Genomic DNA, 19,165 nt, shown 5'->3' on the forward strand with positions numbered 1-19,165 from the left:
TAAGCATGCATGTAGGGGGCAGGTGACATTGTTTTGGTGGATCTAATCCTAATTTGAGTCTTAACTGTAGCAATGTGCTTCTAGTGTGTATATATACAAAAAAAAAAAAAAATACTGTAGGAACATATATTTGGAAAAGGAAATGTGGTTCCGTAAGCCTGTGGAAAAATGAATATTTTCTTTATTATTAGCTATAGTTAATTAAGCTAGTATGTATACCTTTCAGTGGAGGTGTTAATGATAAACCCATTTTATTTCCTGGACATCATTGTCTGCCTTTAGTGGGTTTTTGTCCGTTACTAATTGAACATCAACTGGAGAGTTAATTAACATATAGTTGTGACACAAATGTACCATATAGGAAAAACAAAGGCTCAACAAGAAAGCTTTATGATGATTCTGCTCTATATAGTTGCTTTTGATAAAACTATTGTACACCTGCCTCCAAGGTCTGCTAAAATCCTCTAAAAGGTCAATTAACAGGAGAAGCTCTCTGCTCATGTTATAGTTATAGTAGGTGGATGTACTGCAGAGTTTTATAAATAAAACTAGTTGATTTCTCTAAAGTCAATATTCATATCTTAAACACGCAAGCTTTTTACATCTGCATGATCGAATATGGATTCATTCAACAGTTGATCCATGTAGCCATTTGGAGTGTGATTTCAGCAATATGTTCTGCAATCTGTGAGTCCATGTGACAGCTCTGTGTTTCATTGTGATGTGGCAAAAAAGGAACATTTTATTACAACAGCAGTCTTTTAAAAACTAACTACTCTAATCAGTTTTGTATTGAGTTTTAATTGTAGTGCCAGAGGAGGGCTGCTAGTTGTACAGTTGGTAAAGAATTACTTGATTAACTCTCAAATGAGATTCAAAAGCAGCTCAATGTAAAACTTGAGCCTCCATATACAGTCAAATCAAGGAAGATAGAGAATATTTAGATGAGACAACTTGAACATCTGTACACCAAAAGCATGTATTCTTTAATATATCACAGGACAGGATTCACAGGAAATGTTTCTTTTACACCTTGTTAACAAATAACAAATAAGTACAACACTAGCCGATCGCAACTCGCTCCCTATGTTGGGAAAAGTGTGTTTCCTTTTTTATTGCTTTTACAGTTGCCATATCTGAAGGGTCTCAATGTAAGGTTTTGGGGTAGGGGGAAAGGAGAATTTTTAGTACAGTATTATAAAGATTATAAGAGACCAAACTACATAACCTTCCCGTAACTTTCCTTCTGAGCTGAAATGTGAAGGTTGTGCTAAAATATTGATTCAACTGGTTAAAGTAAGTAAAAGCCTTTTAATTGTGTAGTTACACTTTATGTAGAAGACAACACTTTTTTTTTTTTTTAAGTCTCCATATCTATTGCTAATAATACCTTAATTCTGTTAAGTAAACTGACACTTGAAATATGTTCAGGTTAGCTCTGTTCCTCTTGTCTCCTTTAAACTACTCACGTCACAGCAAGATAAGTTATATACAGTGTAAACATTGGTTTGACTGAAGGGCAAAGTTAATGATTAAATTCAAGCAGTTGTATGTAACTTAGCGCTTGAACAAAATATACTAAACTTTCAAAGCACTAGACTAAAATTACTCAAATGAGACTTCAAAAACTCATGATATAAAGCAGTGAAATTAAAAGGTGGAAAATTCAGGTGTCAGATAACTGTATGCTGAATTTAACAATTGAGTACTGTGAATTTACCAGTGAATACTGGCTATTAGGAGTCATACCTGCTGTTTCATAAAGGAAAAAAGTTTCCATTAGTTTTCCCTTAGGTTAGTGTAACTAGTTTGGCATTTTAAAACAGTATTTAAATAACCTCTGATATAGGTGTGAAATGAAAGTGGTCTGACAATTAATTGGATCCAACTGAGCTGTTGCTCAAACATTTTACTGAGAATACATAGTCTGTCCTAGCCAATAATACAGCAGTGTTCTTGCCTTGTTGTCCTGGAGACTCTGGTTCAGTAGCTAACTTGATATTTTAGCCTTGGCTTTAGCTGAAGGGGCTTTAGCTGACGGGCATGTCATGAGGTTATGTACTCAGTTTCCTGGAGTTGGGATAAAGCTTGTGCTTTCTTGGCAGGACAGAGATGGCTAAGCCATGCAATAGTATTTGTTTTCATTTGCAAAGATTGTTTGCTTATTCTACTAGGCATTATTGCAGTTAATCGGGAAAAGGGAGTGAAAATTTTGTAAAGGAAAGGGGACTTGTGTGTCAGGCAGCAGAAATCCATTGAGCCTAAATTACCCTGGAATATGAGAGAGAGAGTTCATTCAGTTTGTGACCTCTTAATCTTTTTACAGTATAACCCAGAGAAATTTCATGGATTAAATCAGACTTTAACATTACAATGAAATAGCAACTATAAAGTTAATGTGTATGGACCAAGGAATATTGGAGTTAATAAATGTTGCACTTACCTTTTGTTTCCATAGCCTTAATGGAAAGGCAGCAGGATATTTTAAAGCAATTCATTGTCTCTTCAGTGTAAGTGCGTAATCTCGAGGTGCATTCAAGTAAAACCAATTTTTACTCTGTCAGAAAATAGTTCACACCAGTGGTTCCCAACCTGTGGTCCGTGGGCCAAAAGTGGCCCGGGGGGCTTTCAAAGTGGCCCACTGCTCCTCTTCCACTAGCTGCATAGGGAGCTGCTGTCTAAGGACCCAGGTCGAGTGTGTTGCTGCAAGGCTAAAAGACCGGTGCATGCTCTTTGCAGCAGCCAGGGAGACGGGAGGCCAGCGAGGAGGGAGGCAGTTTACTCACTGAACTCCTTCCATCTGGCTGCAGTGGAGTGGTAGGGTGGCTGTTGGCAGAGACTGGTGGCCCTTCAGGGTTTTAAAAATATCTGTGGCTCTCGAGCTAAAAAGGTTGGGAATGCCTGGTTTACACTCTATACCAAAAATCCTCTCAAAACCATTCACCCATAAAGTATGGCTTTCCAGCATGGGTTGTAGTCTGCCAATCATCTACCATGTGGCCTGCTGCCAGTACTTCAAATCAGCTGCCCATTGCAGACCAATGCCTTGTCTTTTCCTCCATGTTTAGACCAGCAACTTGCCACCGTTGTCTACATTTGCACTAGAGAAGAGAGCACAGTACATGGCATTTCTAGTGTATATACACAGTCTAGGAGCAATGCTCTTTCCCTATCCACCATCTCACTGAGTGAGGAAGCCCAGTTTATCCCAACCATACTCCCTTGAAGGAGTTGCAGCCTTTCTACAATCATGGTCATTGCCAGCTTCTCCTCTCACCGTTTCCTAGATACAGACAGCATATTCAGCTTTACAGTTGCTCCACATACAGGTGTCAAACACCTGAGCACCCAGTTCATCAAAGCAGTGGCTTTTCAGGAAAAGAAGAGGGTTGGTGGCAGGTCTTGTTCTTCCTGCCCATTCTTTATCAGTTTCCCAAGTCCTAAACCATTAGATTTTTTTAAACTTTTTTAATTCTAAGTAGCCATCTTAACCTACAGTTCATGTGCTTTCTGTTTTTAGAAAGTACTGTGGTAATAATGACTTCACAATGGTCTATTTAAAAATTCAGATTTTGCCTTGGCTGATGTTGCTTTGTTTCCTATATAGTATCACCCTAAAGAAAAAATTTTGAATGTTAATTATTGCTGATCTACGAGCTGTTCAATCAATGGTTAATAAAGAAAATGTGTGTGATGTTTAATGCTGAACAAGATTTGACAATTCCCGTAATATGTGCCTCATTACTGGAACAAGTTTGTGTAATGTGTGAATACTAGAAGCTGGGAATAGGAATGGACAACAGGAGATGGATCACTTGATGAATGCTTGTTCTGTTCATTTCCTCTGAAGCACCTGGCATTGGCCACTGTCGGAAGACAGGATACTGGGCTGGATGGACCATTGGTCTAACCCAGTATGACCGTTCTTATGTTGTGGTAAAAATCCAGTGTAACGTGAGGAATAGGTGTTGCATGTGTCTTATTTATCAACTGTCTTGTAACAAGCTCCATAATTAGATTCATTGGTGCTCTGTTTGAAAGATACAGGAAAAACAACTCAAACATGAACATCCTAATGTCCTTTAACTTCCCGTGTGGAGATGTATCTCTGGAAAGGGGAAGCTCATCAGATTTTAATTTACTTATTTCACTCAGTCTCTTTATAACTGGAGTGGAATTGATAGGCTTAATCCAAACTTGGGAACTTCAGGATATTTTTGTCTTTGGATCTAAGTGTCTGTTCTTGTTGAAGTGTTTTTAAAGATTTAGTTAAGTTCACGCTCTAAAGTGAAGTAATACATTTGCTTGTTAGGTCTTGTGGCTCAGAGCTGAGGTTGTCCTAAGGGTATCCAGTGTGAACTTTCCCCTGTTTAGTCTAAAGTAAAGGCATTAATTAAATAAAAATTGTACACCTTCTTTCTACTTTGAGGAATAGAAAAGGTCCAAGAGGGCTCTTTTTAAAATAGATAGAACCTGACCGGGTTTTTCACCTTAGAAATACCCAGAATATGAAGTCCAGGACTTCCTTGTTTTATCTGGAGGATCCGTGGAGGAGGAGTTCTTGAATGTTTACTGGCACCGTAAGTGGAGGGCAGGCTGTTAGGATGCTTTAGTGAAGATTCGTTCTCTAAAGCAGGGGTGCCTAACCTTATTACAGAGGAGGGCCATATATACCTAAGCACAACCTCATGTGGGCCAAACAGATTCCATATATTTTAATAAGATTTAAAGTCACCTGTATTGATTTATATTTTAAGTTCAGCTTGTTTCATATGTATTTAGATTGTTTCTGTGTACAGTATTGTCTGTTTACATACTTTTTTGCAAATTAAAATGATGATAACATGACGACAAAAGTCTAATGAATCAGCCATTAGTATGCTGTGTTGAAGCAGTCCGTGGGCCTCGTGAAATGCTCTGGTGGGCCGAGGTTGGGCATCCCTGCTATAACATGTTCCAAACTAACTGGAATTAAATGAACATTAACAAAAATAGCAAAACATCCTTGGTTTTAAATAGTAAATCTAAAATCCTTCCACTCTGATCCCGCTCAGTTTTCGTTATCTTGTCACATCACCAATCCAGGAAAGACAATACAGGAATCAAGCCGAGACTTTCTAATCTTTACAGGGAAAAAAGCAACCAACCAACCAACCAACCATTCCCCACTTTTTGTTGGCAAAAAAAGAAAAAAAAAATCTTTTAAAATTAGTTTTATACATCGTAAAGACTCAAAATCAGGCAGACATGGGTTTTTTCTTTTGCAAGCCACCTTTAACTGATCCTTTCTGTACTCCTTAACACTTTGCGTTTTATTAACTGTAACATTCTTGGTATATAGCCTAATTTTTTCTTAATGGTTGTTACCTAGCAGCAATAATGTTGTTAACTTAGTTTGTCTGTGTATTTTATTTAAAGAAATAAGGTGTATATTAAGAACATTATTAAAGTCCAGCCATAAAGTTTTAAGCACATAGGTGTTTATATACTCAATTCTTTTCAGCACATAAAGTTTAATGTGCATAAATGTTGTGCTGAAGACTTCCCAGCCTCCTGCTGGGCTTAGAGAAATCTGAATAGATGCATGTGCGACTTCAAAGCTCCCCAAAGACTACTGTAGTTGTTACAAGTTCCACATAGACTTCATTAAATGTTGGATTCCAGTGGCCTCATAACTTTTGTGCTGAAGGATCACAGTTTTCCACAACTGAACTTGATGTTCCTATCCAGAAACGAGTCTGGGGTTTGTGATCTGTCTTTCCTTCCACTGGACAACAATCCCGTACAGCATTTTGTGAGCCACGTATGGACAACCATGGAGCTTTGAATCACATCAGCCCCAGTTAGGTTAGGCATTGCAGACCCAACGCACTGTTAAAAACCCTGGCAGATTACCTGTACATTCCTTTCATGTCACCTTAATTCCCCATACAGTTGCATAGACATTCCAGAGTCCTTACATAATAACTTTCACTGCATAACAGGTATAGAGCTCTAAAGGGCACACAGCACCACCTTGTTTTTTTCACTAGATGCCTCAATCCTCATTTGGGTTAGGTGATTTACATGAAGGAGTCCTTTAAAAATTTTCCTGTGGTTCTATGTTTCGCTAGACATTGCATGAACTCTTATTCCCCTTGCTTCATTGAACAGGATTTGGCTAATGCTGTACTGAAACTTAGCATCAATTAAAGATCAGTACTTATAAGAAAGATAGCCATCTGTCTGGACAGCAGCTACACTGATAACTGGCTTTGTTTTATTGCAGTATATGGGAGTAAGTGTTTGATACTGGCTTCTCTTCATGCAATATCAGAGTTGCAAGTGATGACTGAGGAGCAGTATATGGTCCTAGTATATTCCCTAGTAGAGGTCAAAACAGAGTGTGTATGAAACAAACTAGGGATGTAAATATCATTTAAAAAAATACCCATTTGAACTATTAACATTGTATCGGTTAACTATTTAACCAACATAATTTTGTTCCCCCACACACACACCAGGCCCCCTTCCTTCAGTCCCCAGGTAGCTCCCCCAGCCTGGCTTGTGGAGACCCTCCCCCCTGGGGACCCTTGGTCTCTGGTGTTCTGCAGTGGGGTGCTCCACAGAGCCTGCACCAAGGCCTTGGGTGGCGGCAGCAGCGCAGTTGCCTCCGCCGTGGCCTGATGTCTTCACCACTTAGTCTTTATAGTAAGACATACTTATTGGTTAACTTATCAATTAACCCTTCAGTATTTTAAAACAAATTAAGGAAGAGAGTTGAAGAGTGAAATGTGGAGAAATGAGAATAAAATTGCTGTGCCTTAATTCACTTTTTAAGTAGCCCTTTTAAAGCACAAATTGTTTGAAAATGCATTTTGGGTTTTTTTTTTTTAAACTTAAATGCATTCTGGGACTGTTATTTCCATCTCAAATGTACTCCGTCCACATATATAAAGATGTTTGAGTTTACAGGGTTGCCATTTGGGAAAAAATAAAACTCTACCCAGTCTTTACACTAAAGTCTGGGTTCTTTCCCCATGCAACATTAGGAGTAATAAAAGTTCTGCAGAGTAATAGGCCCTCTGACAGCTGTGCAAAACCCATTGTCTTCGGTGGATTTGCACAAGTGGAACTGATTGGAACTTGGTCAAAGATTCTTTTGTGTTAGAGAGGGAATTAGTTTACTCCCTCAAGCTGAGGGGTCTCTGCAGGACTAACATCAATAATAAAGCAGGAGAAACTTGTTAAAGTGGACAGATAGGACTCTGTCCCTTGTGTATCCAGACCTGCATAGGGGAGTACAACTTTTTACATAATTACTTAAACAAAAAAAACCTCTCCAAACTTTAGATGTAGATTAAGGTATTCCAGGCCTGATTTAAGAACCTCCTTCCTTGTTTACAGTAAGTACAGAAACACTAGGTGGTGCTCTGCTGAAGCTGTTTTATTTCAGTGGAAAAAGACAGAAGTACATAACTCAGCAGCTATTTGTTATAGAGGAGTTAATGAGGGTCTCTCATCCTTCTTGCCTCCAACCTGAGTGAACGCTTGCATTTTGTCTTGTAGCTGAAAGCACACACTTCAGTTTTACCAAAAATATTACTATTGATGTACAGTGGAGCCTTGTTCGTACCCTAAGCTACATCAGATAAAGTTTCAGATACAAGAGGAGTTCAGAACTGCAAAATATCTTTATGGCTTGTGTTAAGACTGCAATCTCGGCATTTCATGTTTTTAACATATATTTAAAAGGGAGAGGATGATTCTTCTTTGAATGATGGTTCCTATATGGATTTCAAGCGTGGGGGTGCATGCCCACCATGCGCCAGAGTGAAAATCTTGAAAAAGCAAATATTTGAGCCCCAACGCAACTTGGATCCAGGAAAAGATGTAAAACCCAGGCATCCATCATACTTTCGGAGCTCTCTGCAGAATTTGCCACAGTCAGCCACAAGATGATGATGCTCAGTCTGAGGGAGGTATTCAAGGGAATCTACTAAAATGGTTTGAATCCTTCCTGGAAGGATGGACCCAAAAGGAGAATGCAAGTGAGGTCTGATTGCAGAGAAGCAGAGTCCTATGAGGATCAATTCTCTGCATGCAAGTGTTGAAGATGGACTAGAGACATTAAGTGGACTAGAGAGACCTCAAGGATTCAGATTTGCACAAGACACACAGCTCTACTGCTGTCCTTCACAAAATACAACATGGCAGTGTTGCAACCTATCCAGATTTTCCCATGCTCATCCCTCTTTTGAGGTAGCTGCCCTGGGAAATCTATAAGGGTGTTGAGTACATGCTGCCAGCTGTCTAGATTATGGGCTCAGGATCACTCAGGGTGCACCTCAGAGCTGGCAGCCCTACAGCATAGTTAATTAGCTACCCCAGTACTTGGTCAAGATCAGTTCATGGATGAAGAAAAGTTAGCTGTTGCTAAACCTACGCTGGTTGAAGCTAACCTTGAGCAAGATTAACAAAATTGGGTGGTGGAGGAAAACACTTGGAGGGATTGCACTGTGGCTGTAAATTCCCTTTTGAATTGAATGTTCACAAATGGTCAAGGCTGTCCAGAGTTCTTCTGGACTTCTTGATTAAGCAAAGTTCTTCTTACAAGTAACATTCTACTATCCACTTGGCTAGGAGGTAGTGTTTTGTCCTGGTGGATGAAAACATAACCTCCTAATGCAGGAGATTGATTGATTATCTTCTGACTGGACTATAGCAATGCAGTCTGAGTTGAAATTTCTTAAGGGATGATTGTTTGTTTTATGCTATCAGAAAATGCAGCATGAATTATCTTGAGCACATCAGATCTGCTCTCCTGTCAGGCCTGGTCTACACTTAAAACTTATACCAGTCTAGCTGTGTCGGTCAGAAATATGAAAAAATCACAACCCTTAGCTACGTACCTATGCTAACCAAAACCCTCAAGGAGATACAGCTATGCTGACAGAAGAATGCTCCTACACCACAGGGGCAGGGGAAATGCATTCTGTTTGTGTATGTTGCACCAATACAAAGGGGTTATGCCAGCACAGCTATGCTGGCATAGGATCCGTTGTGTAGACATAACGTGAGTATGTTGGCTCTCCATAGAATACTGCATGAAGTTCAAGATAACAGTTCTTATTTTCAAAGTGCTTAATGACCAGGGTCCAGGAGCTGGTATGCACTGCGGAGCAAATCCCTACAGTATCTAAGAACTGCCTCAAACATCAATGCTTTCCATGGCAAGCACAAAGGGGGGGGGGGGGAAATCTGCATCATCTTTTTCCCACCCGTCAGCACAGCAGCAATGATGGGGCCGAAGGAAGACCTTCTGCCACTTTCTATCTTGTGCCAGCTTCACAGCTTTGTTCTTTAAACCTTTTTGATCTGTCATTCTTCACCATGTCTATCCAGTGAATTCTCAGTCTTCCTCTATTTCTAGTTCTTTGCACTCATCATATGTATCATCATGTATGGTATCCTTTTGAAATTTGTTCTTGCCATGCAACCAAACCATCTACATTAAAGAGAGACAATCTTCTGTAACAGTTATTTCTTGTCCATGTCATTTCTCTCAATTTTTTTTTATTTTTTGCATTCTTGAAACTCCGTATTCCCCTCAGCCAATTTTTCTTCAGGCAATAGCTTTCTTTCATAGGTGTTCATCATATTCCAGCATTCCAATCTGTACAACAGTATCAGTGTGACTGTTGTCTCATATATGCTGACATTTTTTGTTTTTATCAAAATGTCTTTAGGCTTCCAGATCTTGCAGTGTTTTCTGAATGTAGTAAAGGCTAGTTTGATTCTACTTTTTATGTCATCTTCATGATTCCTGTTCTTTGATACTAGCCCTCTGAGAGAGACATTTTCCCACTTGTTCTAGTTCTTTGTCTCTAACTTTGATCTTTACCTCTTACTCTTGTCTTCCAGTTGGCATAGTTTTTGTGCTGATCTTCAATCCCAATTTTCTGCTTTCCTGGTCTAATATGTCCATTATTTTCTATAAATCCTCCATAGGACATGCCGTGAGGTCAATATTGTCTGCAAATTTCAGATTTCCTGTCCTCCCCCTACAACACAATTCTTCTCACTTCATCTCTCTCTGCTACAGCCATTACTGCTTCAAGTATGCTATCACAGAATTTGTTCGTTATTCCCCATCTTGGGAGAGGGAGGGAGAGTGGAAGGACCACCTATGACAGCCAGTTTGCTTTAGTACACTGTTGGAAGGCTTGGATAACATGGTGATAGGCATGGTGTAAGACCTAGAGAATACACTTTGAAAAACTTGCATTTATGAAGGAACTATGAAATTGTTTTTGAAAGATTATATATTTTGAAAGGTTATATAATTGACTTGCTCTAAAAATCTTGATGTTGTAGAGTGTTATAAAGACTCTTCATTCCATTTTTCATTTCTGTTGCCCTACACACTGGTAGTTAATAATACTTTTCTTTAAGTTAACAAGACTGGGTGCTGTTCTTAATGTGTGTGTCTACACTGCAATCACAATCACAGGTTGTGGCTGCATCTTGGGTAGCATACCCAAACTAGCTTTAATTTAGCTAGCTCAGGTACTGGTGGCAGTAGCGAAGTTGTGGCAGCATGGCCTTCCATGAAAGCTATACAAGACTGCTGAGAGCCTTAAATAATTACTCAGGCAACTAGTCCACAATGAAGCTTCTGCTGCTGCAGCTTCACAACTCTTCTATCCAAGTTATCTAGATTAAAATTTGCTCAAGAATGTCTACATGGGCTGCGGTAGCACCCTGTGATGCACATTAAACTATTGCAACCCTGAGCCCATTTGCTTTAATCAGGGGTATCCTATAGATCAGATACAGGTGAATCTTAATCTTCCCCCTGTTCTACTATAATCTGAAAGTTTAATGATCTTGTACACTAATAACTTTAATTTTATTAACAATTTAGACAGAGCCCTCTGAGACTCTCAGCCACATCAACTTCTGCTAGTCACACACCTTTCTCTCTGTTCTTCTGCTTTATGCTTGTGAACTAGTTTATATGTCTTAATCCATCTAACACATATCTGCCATCTCAATTTTGGTATCCCCTTCCTCCAATACCTCTGGTTCTGCCCTTTGTAATGCAGGTGACACCCCACTGCCTGGGGCCCCTCCTATGCAGTGATATTAGAATTGAGTGATTAAGATCAGGAGCCTTGTAATTCTGCCTCTACTCTTTGTTGCCCTCAATCCTCATAGCTTCCTCATGATGATGGAACAGAAAAGCTGGAATATGACCCTATTTCAGATATGCCTTTGTCAGGGAGGAGGATCTTAAGAATCTGAGGGAGAGAGGGAAATTTTAAGGTACACCTGGAAGGTGTAGAAGTCTAAAATGAGGAAAGATGTGTAAATTGTCTCTTGCGCCGCCGCCGGGGGCCCCCCCCCCCCCCAAAAAAAAAAAAAAAAATATATAGGAGATGTGCTTTAGCAGTTGATAATCAACCATAAGGTACAAAGGACCAGGAACAAACAAACCAACCATCCAAAAATGGAGCAAATGCACTTGCTGCTTCTGTAGTGGCTATACTTAATCTAGAAATATCATGGGTAACACATTTCCATTAAACTAAAGTGGCTTACTTTCCATTGAAGGGCCCTTTGTCTTTTAATGGAATTTAAGAGCCTGAGTCACTATTTCTGTTTTTGAAAGTGTTACCCAGTATATAATATATATCTCTGGATATTTCTATAGTGTTTTGTTTTGATCACGTTCTTGACTTTTCATATACATCATGAGTTGTGGGTGGCAGAGTCCAAAACTAGTTCATCACAGACATTATGATGGGCCGTGAACACTGCTACAGTTAATTAGATATGTAGTTGAAGGAAGTTCAGCAATGCTATTTCAGTTGAGATCCTCCATAATGTGTTGGTTTGATGATTGCAATAGCATCTATCTCCATTACGGATTACTGAAGTGTCACAGGCAGAGGACCCACTGACAGTGGCTTGAAGGAAATTTATAGATTTTTATCTAGAAAATGAGGGTAGGGGGAGCAAGATCAGAAGCTGTTTGCGATAAGGTACACGTTTTAACTGGGTTGTGCTATGTAACTGTTGAGGTAACTTGTTGCTAGGGAATATCTATTATAAGAAGTGTTCTAGGAATGAGAATTTAAAGAGTATTAAGTTTAAAAGACTCTCAGGGTTTACTGTCTTGCAAAGTATCTGTAGTTAAATTAGATAACAAAGAATGAATGAGTAAAGATGGCGAATTTACTGTAGGTTGCGTGGCTTCTCAATGTTAGAGAACTGGGGGAAATTGGGGACAACATGATAGGGATTTTAAAGAAGTGTTTGTTTTTTCTCTCTCCCACTTCATTTCCCCCGCACCCATCCACCATTTTCATTGGTCAATTTATACTGTAAGCTGTTTAAAGCAGGGGCATCTTGGCTTCTTATTACATCAATAGCTAGCATCCCCAAGTATCTTTTTTTTTTTTTTTTTAAATTTGCGTGTGTGTGTGTTTTAGTTGGGCTTCAAGTTTACTTCACTTTACTAAGCTAAATTTTTACAGCACTGCTGTCTAAAAATTTGATGTGGTAGAGGGCTATTGGCAGATAGTCGATGATTGACTTCGGTACACCATCACAGTAGCTTTCCAAGTTACACAGCTTGGAGTCTCTTTTTTTTCCCCTTAAGTCTCCTCTGTAGAGGATTTAATCTGTCTAGGTTCTTGCATCTTACGGTTTAACATTTGTCGTACTATCTGTTGATGCTCTGAACACTTAAACATTCTTAATCTCAGAGAAAGAATATGAAAAGCAATTGAGTTTAAAAATTATAAATAAATCCTTTTTATAGCAATAGAGATGATGCTTCCAATACAAGACATACTGTTTTAGAAATCCGTTACTCTTATTGAAAAGACTTGGAAAGATAAAATTCACTGAGCTACATCCACAGTGCAGGGCAAAATAGACACTGCGAGCAATAGATACAGCAGTCTTCATAATTCTAAGTAGTCAGATGGTTGTCAAAAATGCGTTCCACCTTTTTTAATTGTGGGATTCTGTGTAAGCTTTCTGTAACGAAAACCTGGACAGTGAAGAGAGAGCGTAATATGAAAATATCTGATCTCTTATTAGTAAAGTTCTGTAAGTAGTCGTCAGACTTCTAAATTTCAGTAGTAGTTCTAGCCTTCAAATGTGTAATGCCATCTTTATGTTGGTTGTTTTTCAGATGATGATGTGGACCTAGAAGCTTTGGTAAATGACATGAATTCCTCATTTGAAAGTTTATACTCAGTGTGCGGTATGCAGTCAGAAACCACTCCTCTCCTTCAAAATGGCCAACTTAATCGTAGCCCACTGCCAACCTCAGGAACAAGTTCTCTGCAGCCCACGTCTCCAAGGCGGAAGGTGCAACGGTCTCAGCCAGTGCGCATTATGGCAGTCAGGTATGAAAAGCGGACAAGATGAAAAGGGACTCTTCTGTTTGTCTTAGGCTAAGAGATCATCTCATGGCTGATGTCTGACAGCTGCTTCGTGGTACTAAGCGATGATGTACTTGACTTTTTGTTTTGTTTTTTTTAAGAGGAAGATGATTTACCAACTAGGACAGAAAATACAATCTGGTGTATTATCTTTGTTACTTGGAGGACATGCCTTTAGTATGGGCTTGCTCAAGTGACCTTCCATGTTTGGATTTAGTTATCACCCTTCATCCAAATGTGCTGTCATGCACAGTATCTATTCAAAATATATTGTTAGTTTAATAGAAACACTTTAACTTTTGTACGTGCCATTAGATATTTGATTAAAATTGCATTTGCCTATATAAGGGCCACAGTGAAACAGCAGGTTTGTGTTACAAATTTATAAAACTGTGTATTAATAGAGGTCTTTGGAAATTACAAGTTAAATGAAGAAAATGGTATCTGGGAAATTTAAACGTTGCATCTTCAACTCCAGACATAGCAGCATAATGCTAGTGAAAAAGAAACAGAAAGCAGAAATACCTTGAAATCATGTTGTTGTTCCCAACGTGGAACTTGCTTCTTGCAAGCTTGAAGTGAAAGATTAAACAGACTTTTTTTTTTATAGTAGTTGAAGGTTTTATGTGTAACAAAAAGTTCTTAAAATCTCTTTTTAAAAAAAAAAAACAACCAAAAAAAAAAACAGCAACAAAAAAACTGCCATTTTTTTTAACTGGGCAGGTTGGTTTGCTTTCATCCAATACTCAAATATATTTGGGTTTTCTATCCAGTTAACAAGTAGCCTTTGCAAATGAAGTGAGAAACAAATTCATTCATTAATTCTCCTGCTTGTGGAGCATAGAGTGCACACTTTGAATCACCCGTTTCCAGAAAGCCCGATCTCCTGCCAGTGTTGCAGCCTGCCCTGTATTAAGGCTGAGCAGGTCAGGCCAGTCACTTGGGAGGACATAGGAGGCTTGTTGGTCTGATGCCTGGCATCCTTGTTTGTAATGTGGTTTCAATACATCATTGCTGTTTCATGTCAAAAATGTCCATCTGGCACATTTGTGTTTCTATAATGGTCCAGGTTTCGGAGCCGTACAATAGGACACAAGCCACTGCTGCTTGATAGATACACATCTTAGTCTGAGTTGATATGTGGTGTTTGATGATACATTGAATCAGCAAGGCTAGGGGTTTCTGTGTCATGTCAGGAAGGTAGCCTCCCTTCTTGGTGACAGTAGAGCCATGATACTCAAATAAGTTGACAAATTCAACTTCTTGTCCATTGATTATGGTGGATGGGGGTAGAGGTCCATCAGCCACCTTCACACCTTCATCAGTTTGGTGGTCTTCCAGTTGACTTGCAGACTAAGCTTATTTGTTTTTCCGTAAATGTTGAAGAGATTAGTTCATGAGGATCTGTATATAGCCATGTTATCTGCATATTCCATGTCTGTTAGGCAGAAGCTAAGCAGTATCACTCCCAGTATGTAGCTAGTGACCACTTCCATCATTTGGTGAATGATGTTGAGCATATCGGGGCAGCCATACACTCTTGATGGATTCCACTGGTACTGAAACCAGTTGGAAATCCTAGTATTTGAGGATGCAGCTCTCACTTTGTTGGTGCACTGCTACAAGAAGGCTGAGGACTTGCCAGGTTCACCAGCAGCTTGCAAGCAGAACCAAAGGGAGCAATGATCAACAGGATGAGATGCAGCTTTCACATCAATAATATATATCAATATACACCTCATCCTTCCTGCATTGAAACTCAGGCTTTTCAAATAAAAAAATTGCTCTGTTGTTGATCCAGCTGGGCATAAACCTGGTTTGCTGCGGATGGCATAGATTCCTTATGGTGTGCCTAACACTCAGGAAGAACAAGTGTGAACAGTTTTCTTAGAATGGAAAGCAAAATGATGCTGCAGTGATTGGATCACACCAGACCATTGCCTTTCCCTTTCCACGGCAGCATTCCTTGGATAGTTTGTCATGAATCCATATTTTGTTTATCATAGAATCATAGAATCATAGAATATTAGAGTTGGAAGGGACCTCAGGAGGTCATCTAGTCCAACCCCTGCTGCAGGACTAACCTCAGCTATATCATCCCAACCAGGGCTTTGTCAAGCCTCAGCTTAAAAACCTGTAAGGATGGAGATTCCACCACCTCCCTAGGTAACCCATTCCAATGCTTCACCACCCTCCTAGTAAAAAACTTTTTCCTAATGTCCAACCTAGACCTCCCCCTGCAACTTGAGACCGTTGCTCCTTGTTCTGTCATCTGCCACCACCGAGAACAGCCTAGCCCCATCCTCCCTAGAACCCCCTTTCAGGTAGTTAAAAGCCGCTATCAAATCCCCCCTCACTCTTCTCTTTTGCAGACTAAACAAGCCCAGTTCCCTCAGCCTCTCCTCATAAGTCCTGTGCTCCAGCCCCCTAATCATTTTGGTTGCCCTCCGCTGCACTCTCTCCAAATTGTCCACATCTTTTTTGTGGTGGGGGGCCCAAAATGGACACAGTATTCTAAATGCGGCCTCACCAATGCCGAATAGAGGGGAATAATCACTTTATAATAATCACTTTATAATGTGGGTCAGCCACTCCAAGATCATCTCTGTTGTGCTTGATCAGCTCAACAGCAAAACCAAAAACACTGTCGGCATGGCCTTTCTTGAGCTTATAGACTGAGCTTCAAACCTACTTGATTGTGACGTCACATTACACAAAGGGTGGTCACTGGACTCTTCACAGCCTCTTGAAACAGCACATCTGCTGCTCTGAAGGGGCACTTAAGAAGCTCCTGAAAGTGTTCTTTCTTTCTACTCATTCTGCCTCAGTGCTGAGTATGTTGCTGTGTCCATCCTTGATGAGCAAGGATTTGTTCCGCAGACTGGCTTTTAAGTTGTGCAGTTCTTTATAGACTGTACTGTATTCATTTCTGGTCAGTGCAGCTTCCATCAGTTGAGCCTTATTTGCCCAAAACATCACACAGTCCTGCTTTAAAACCGTGTTACGCAAAGAATTGAGGTATAAATATTTTCAGTTGTTCTCGCTTAAGCGAGCTACACATTTTTCTGTGATGCCTATGGTCTGTTGACTTGCCTGTTGATATTTAGGACTGTGTGCCTTTTCCCCAGCACTTTGTTGGCAGAGTCCATAATAGGAGATTGGAAACAATCCCATAAATTGTTGATTTGCTTTTGTTAAAAGCTTTCATCTCCAAAGGTTAGAGTGGCAAATTGTTTGCAGATTTCAGCCTGATGTTCCATTTTGACAGCAACATCAGTCAGTTTCTGTAAATCTAAATCATTAATTGTTTGAGTGGCCTTCAACTTCAGTTTCACCAGGGTCAGTATTGCCAGCTTCAGTACTTTGGAATATCCCACAATGGTGTATTCAGCTTCTCCACTAATTGGCTATGAGAATGTGAACTACTGCTTTGCAGGTTCGTCCATCATTCAAATAAGAAGTCCATGCATTTAAGTTTTTTAACTGGAAACTGATGTCCGAAACATGGAGATTGGTTGTGGCATGAAGCTCGAGGAGATGCTCACTATTATAGTTCATGGTCACATTCACAAAGAAATGCCCAGGTGTGGCGTTGGCATTGCATAGCACAGTGACAATTTTGTGAGCATATACTTTGCTGCTGACGTCATACATGGCTTGTGCACATTGTTCCTTGTCCTCCTTGGTGGCAGGGTTAGTGGGTGCATAAGTAGCAATGATGATTATGTTGCCATATCTATGAGAAAGTCTTGCTTCCTATGATACATTCAGAGATGGGAGATCATTTTATGAGGGCTGTACAGGCGTTCCTTTACGAGGCCGAGGCAACACCGCCCAGGTCAATGCATCTGACTCCCTCGCTGCTGGGGTATGACCATAGATGATGATAGCTGTTAATAATTGCCCCTTGGCATTGCTTCAGTGGGTTCAATTCATGTGACAGGAGGAGCTCCAGTAGTTTTCAGAGTGAATATGCTGCAATCAGCAAATCTAGACTGTGTGCGAAAGAACAAAACTAGTGAATGCATCACTCAATGAGGGGGGCCCGTTTTGGGTTCCTGTTTGAGTAATGTTTCGTGTGCAGTTCATTGCTGCAAAAAAGCCTGCGCTAGTCCCACACTGGCAGTGGTCGGTTTTGGGTGTGCCAGCTAGCCAAGCTTGCATCACTCTAGTTGTCTTAAGGTTAGTAGGCTAACTGCAAGCCAACGTTGGGTGAAATTGAGCTCCATGTAATGCTCACCGCAACAGGGGCTCCATGAGAGAGACATCTGATGCCACCTCCAAAAACACATTTGGCAAACCAAAAAATGAAACTCCCGTTGCTCTATCCCCAGTACAGTGTCTGTTTCAATTCAACAGTTTCCAGAGGGGATCAACTAGCAGTACGTGATTCCCACATCTCAGTGGGGAAAATGGTCAAGAATTAAACCTTGTTTGGTCTAATTTTAGCTATCTATAGTTCTCATTACCTCTGTTCCAAGTTCATTGGGTACTTCTGTTTATGGCAGCAGTTCAAGGTGCTGGTTAGTCTAAATAGTTGAATTGTCTAGGGCCCAGTTGCTTAGATCCTAACTATGTTTCACCTTAGTAATTAGACTCAACTGCGACACTTCAGCAGTCTGCTCCTATGCTAGAGCTTCAGGACTGGTGGCAAAGCCTGCAAGAACTGTGCTGGCAGGATTGTTCAGATCCAGAATTTGGCAGTAGCAGCCCTTCTATTGCATCCATTTGAAAGAGCTTAACTATATGTACTTTTGCATGTAGAACATAAAATACGTCTTCAATGTAACCTTTGCTATCTATGATATAGGCCTGATTTTTCTGAACAAAATGTGCATTTGATTTGTGTGCACAATTACCTCAATTACACACACAAATCAAGTTAGATGCAGCAAAACAAGCTTTAGATGCATGACTGGTCACTTTAAACGTGCATTTTCCAGTTTGGTCATTCAGTCACAGTAATTGTATGTATGTTATTGTGAAAAAATACCTCTTAATGTTTATAACAAGCTTTGTTTGAGCCCCTTTTCTAAGCCTTGTATGATATCCGTATCCTAAATGGAGGGTAGTGGGTTAGTCAGGAGATGTAATTTCTTCTTTTAATATTCAGTTTATGTGTTTTATAGACGTCTCCAAGAAGAAGAACAGCAGTTTAGAACATCATCTTTGCCAGCCATACCAAATCCATTTCCAGAGCTTTGCAGTCCTACAAGTTCTCCAGTACTGGCTCCTGGATCTTTACCTCAGAGTCAACCTGCTAGTAAGCACGTGAGTATTGAGTAGAAGAACTTCTACTATCACAGATTCTCATTTAAGCTGACGGTTGATTACGTCAATGTAAAGGTGGAAGGAAAACCTCAAGATTGCTAGAAATATTTATATATCTTGTACTTGAGCAGTGTAATACTGGCAAGACAATACTATCTGCAGCCTGACTTCAAAGCTGTGAAAGGTTTGTAAGTACCAAGATATGAGAAGCTCTCTTGTAGTTGATGGGGGATGTTTGTAGAGAATGAAGCAATAATGTTTAATATCCTCTTCTGAATTTCATTATGCTAGGCAATGTTTCATTTAATTCAGAAGTCAGGATAATTTGCTTAGAGCAGTAATTGGGTATATTAGACTGCATATCCTGTGGGCCACAATAGGGCTTACCAGCCTGTTGCTGATTAAAAATGCAAGGCCTTTATCAATAGCTGGCTATTTGCTTTTAAAGATACTGT

The 19,165-nt window shown here is 39.9% G+C and overlaps 1 protein-coding gene across 3 annotated transcripts in view; it reads left to right on the forward strand.

Annotated features, from left to right (window-relative positions):
* The window catches only part of GRB10 (growth factor receptor bound protein 10), a 205,171-nt gene that overhangs the window by 111,279 nt on the left and 74,727 nt on the right, over positions 1-19,165 (forward strand). For all 3 annotated transcript variants that reach the window (XM_067569995.1, XM_067569994.1, XM_067569996.1), the window contains 2 exons: positions 13,187-13,403; positions 18,569-18,710. In XM_067569995.1, coding sequence (XP_067426096.1) covers positions 13,187-13,403; positions 18,569-18,710 — 359 coding nt within the window. The remainder of the gene's footprint in view (positions 1-13,186; positions 13,404-18,568; positions 18,711-19,165) is intronic.

Source organism: Emydura macquarii, unplaced genomic scaffold (genome assembly GCF_026122565.2).
Source record: "Emydura macquarii macquarii isolate MOO-44397 ecotype Brisbane River unplaced genomic scaffold, CSIRO-AGI_Emac_v2 contig_2975, whole genome shotgun sequence".
Classification (NCBI taxonomy): domain Eukaryota; kingdom Metazoa; phylum Chordata; order Testudines; family Chelidae; genus Emydura; species Emydura macquarii.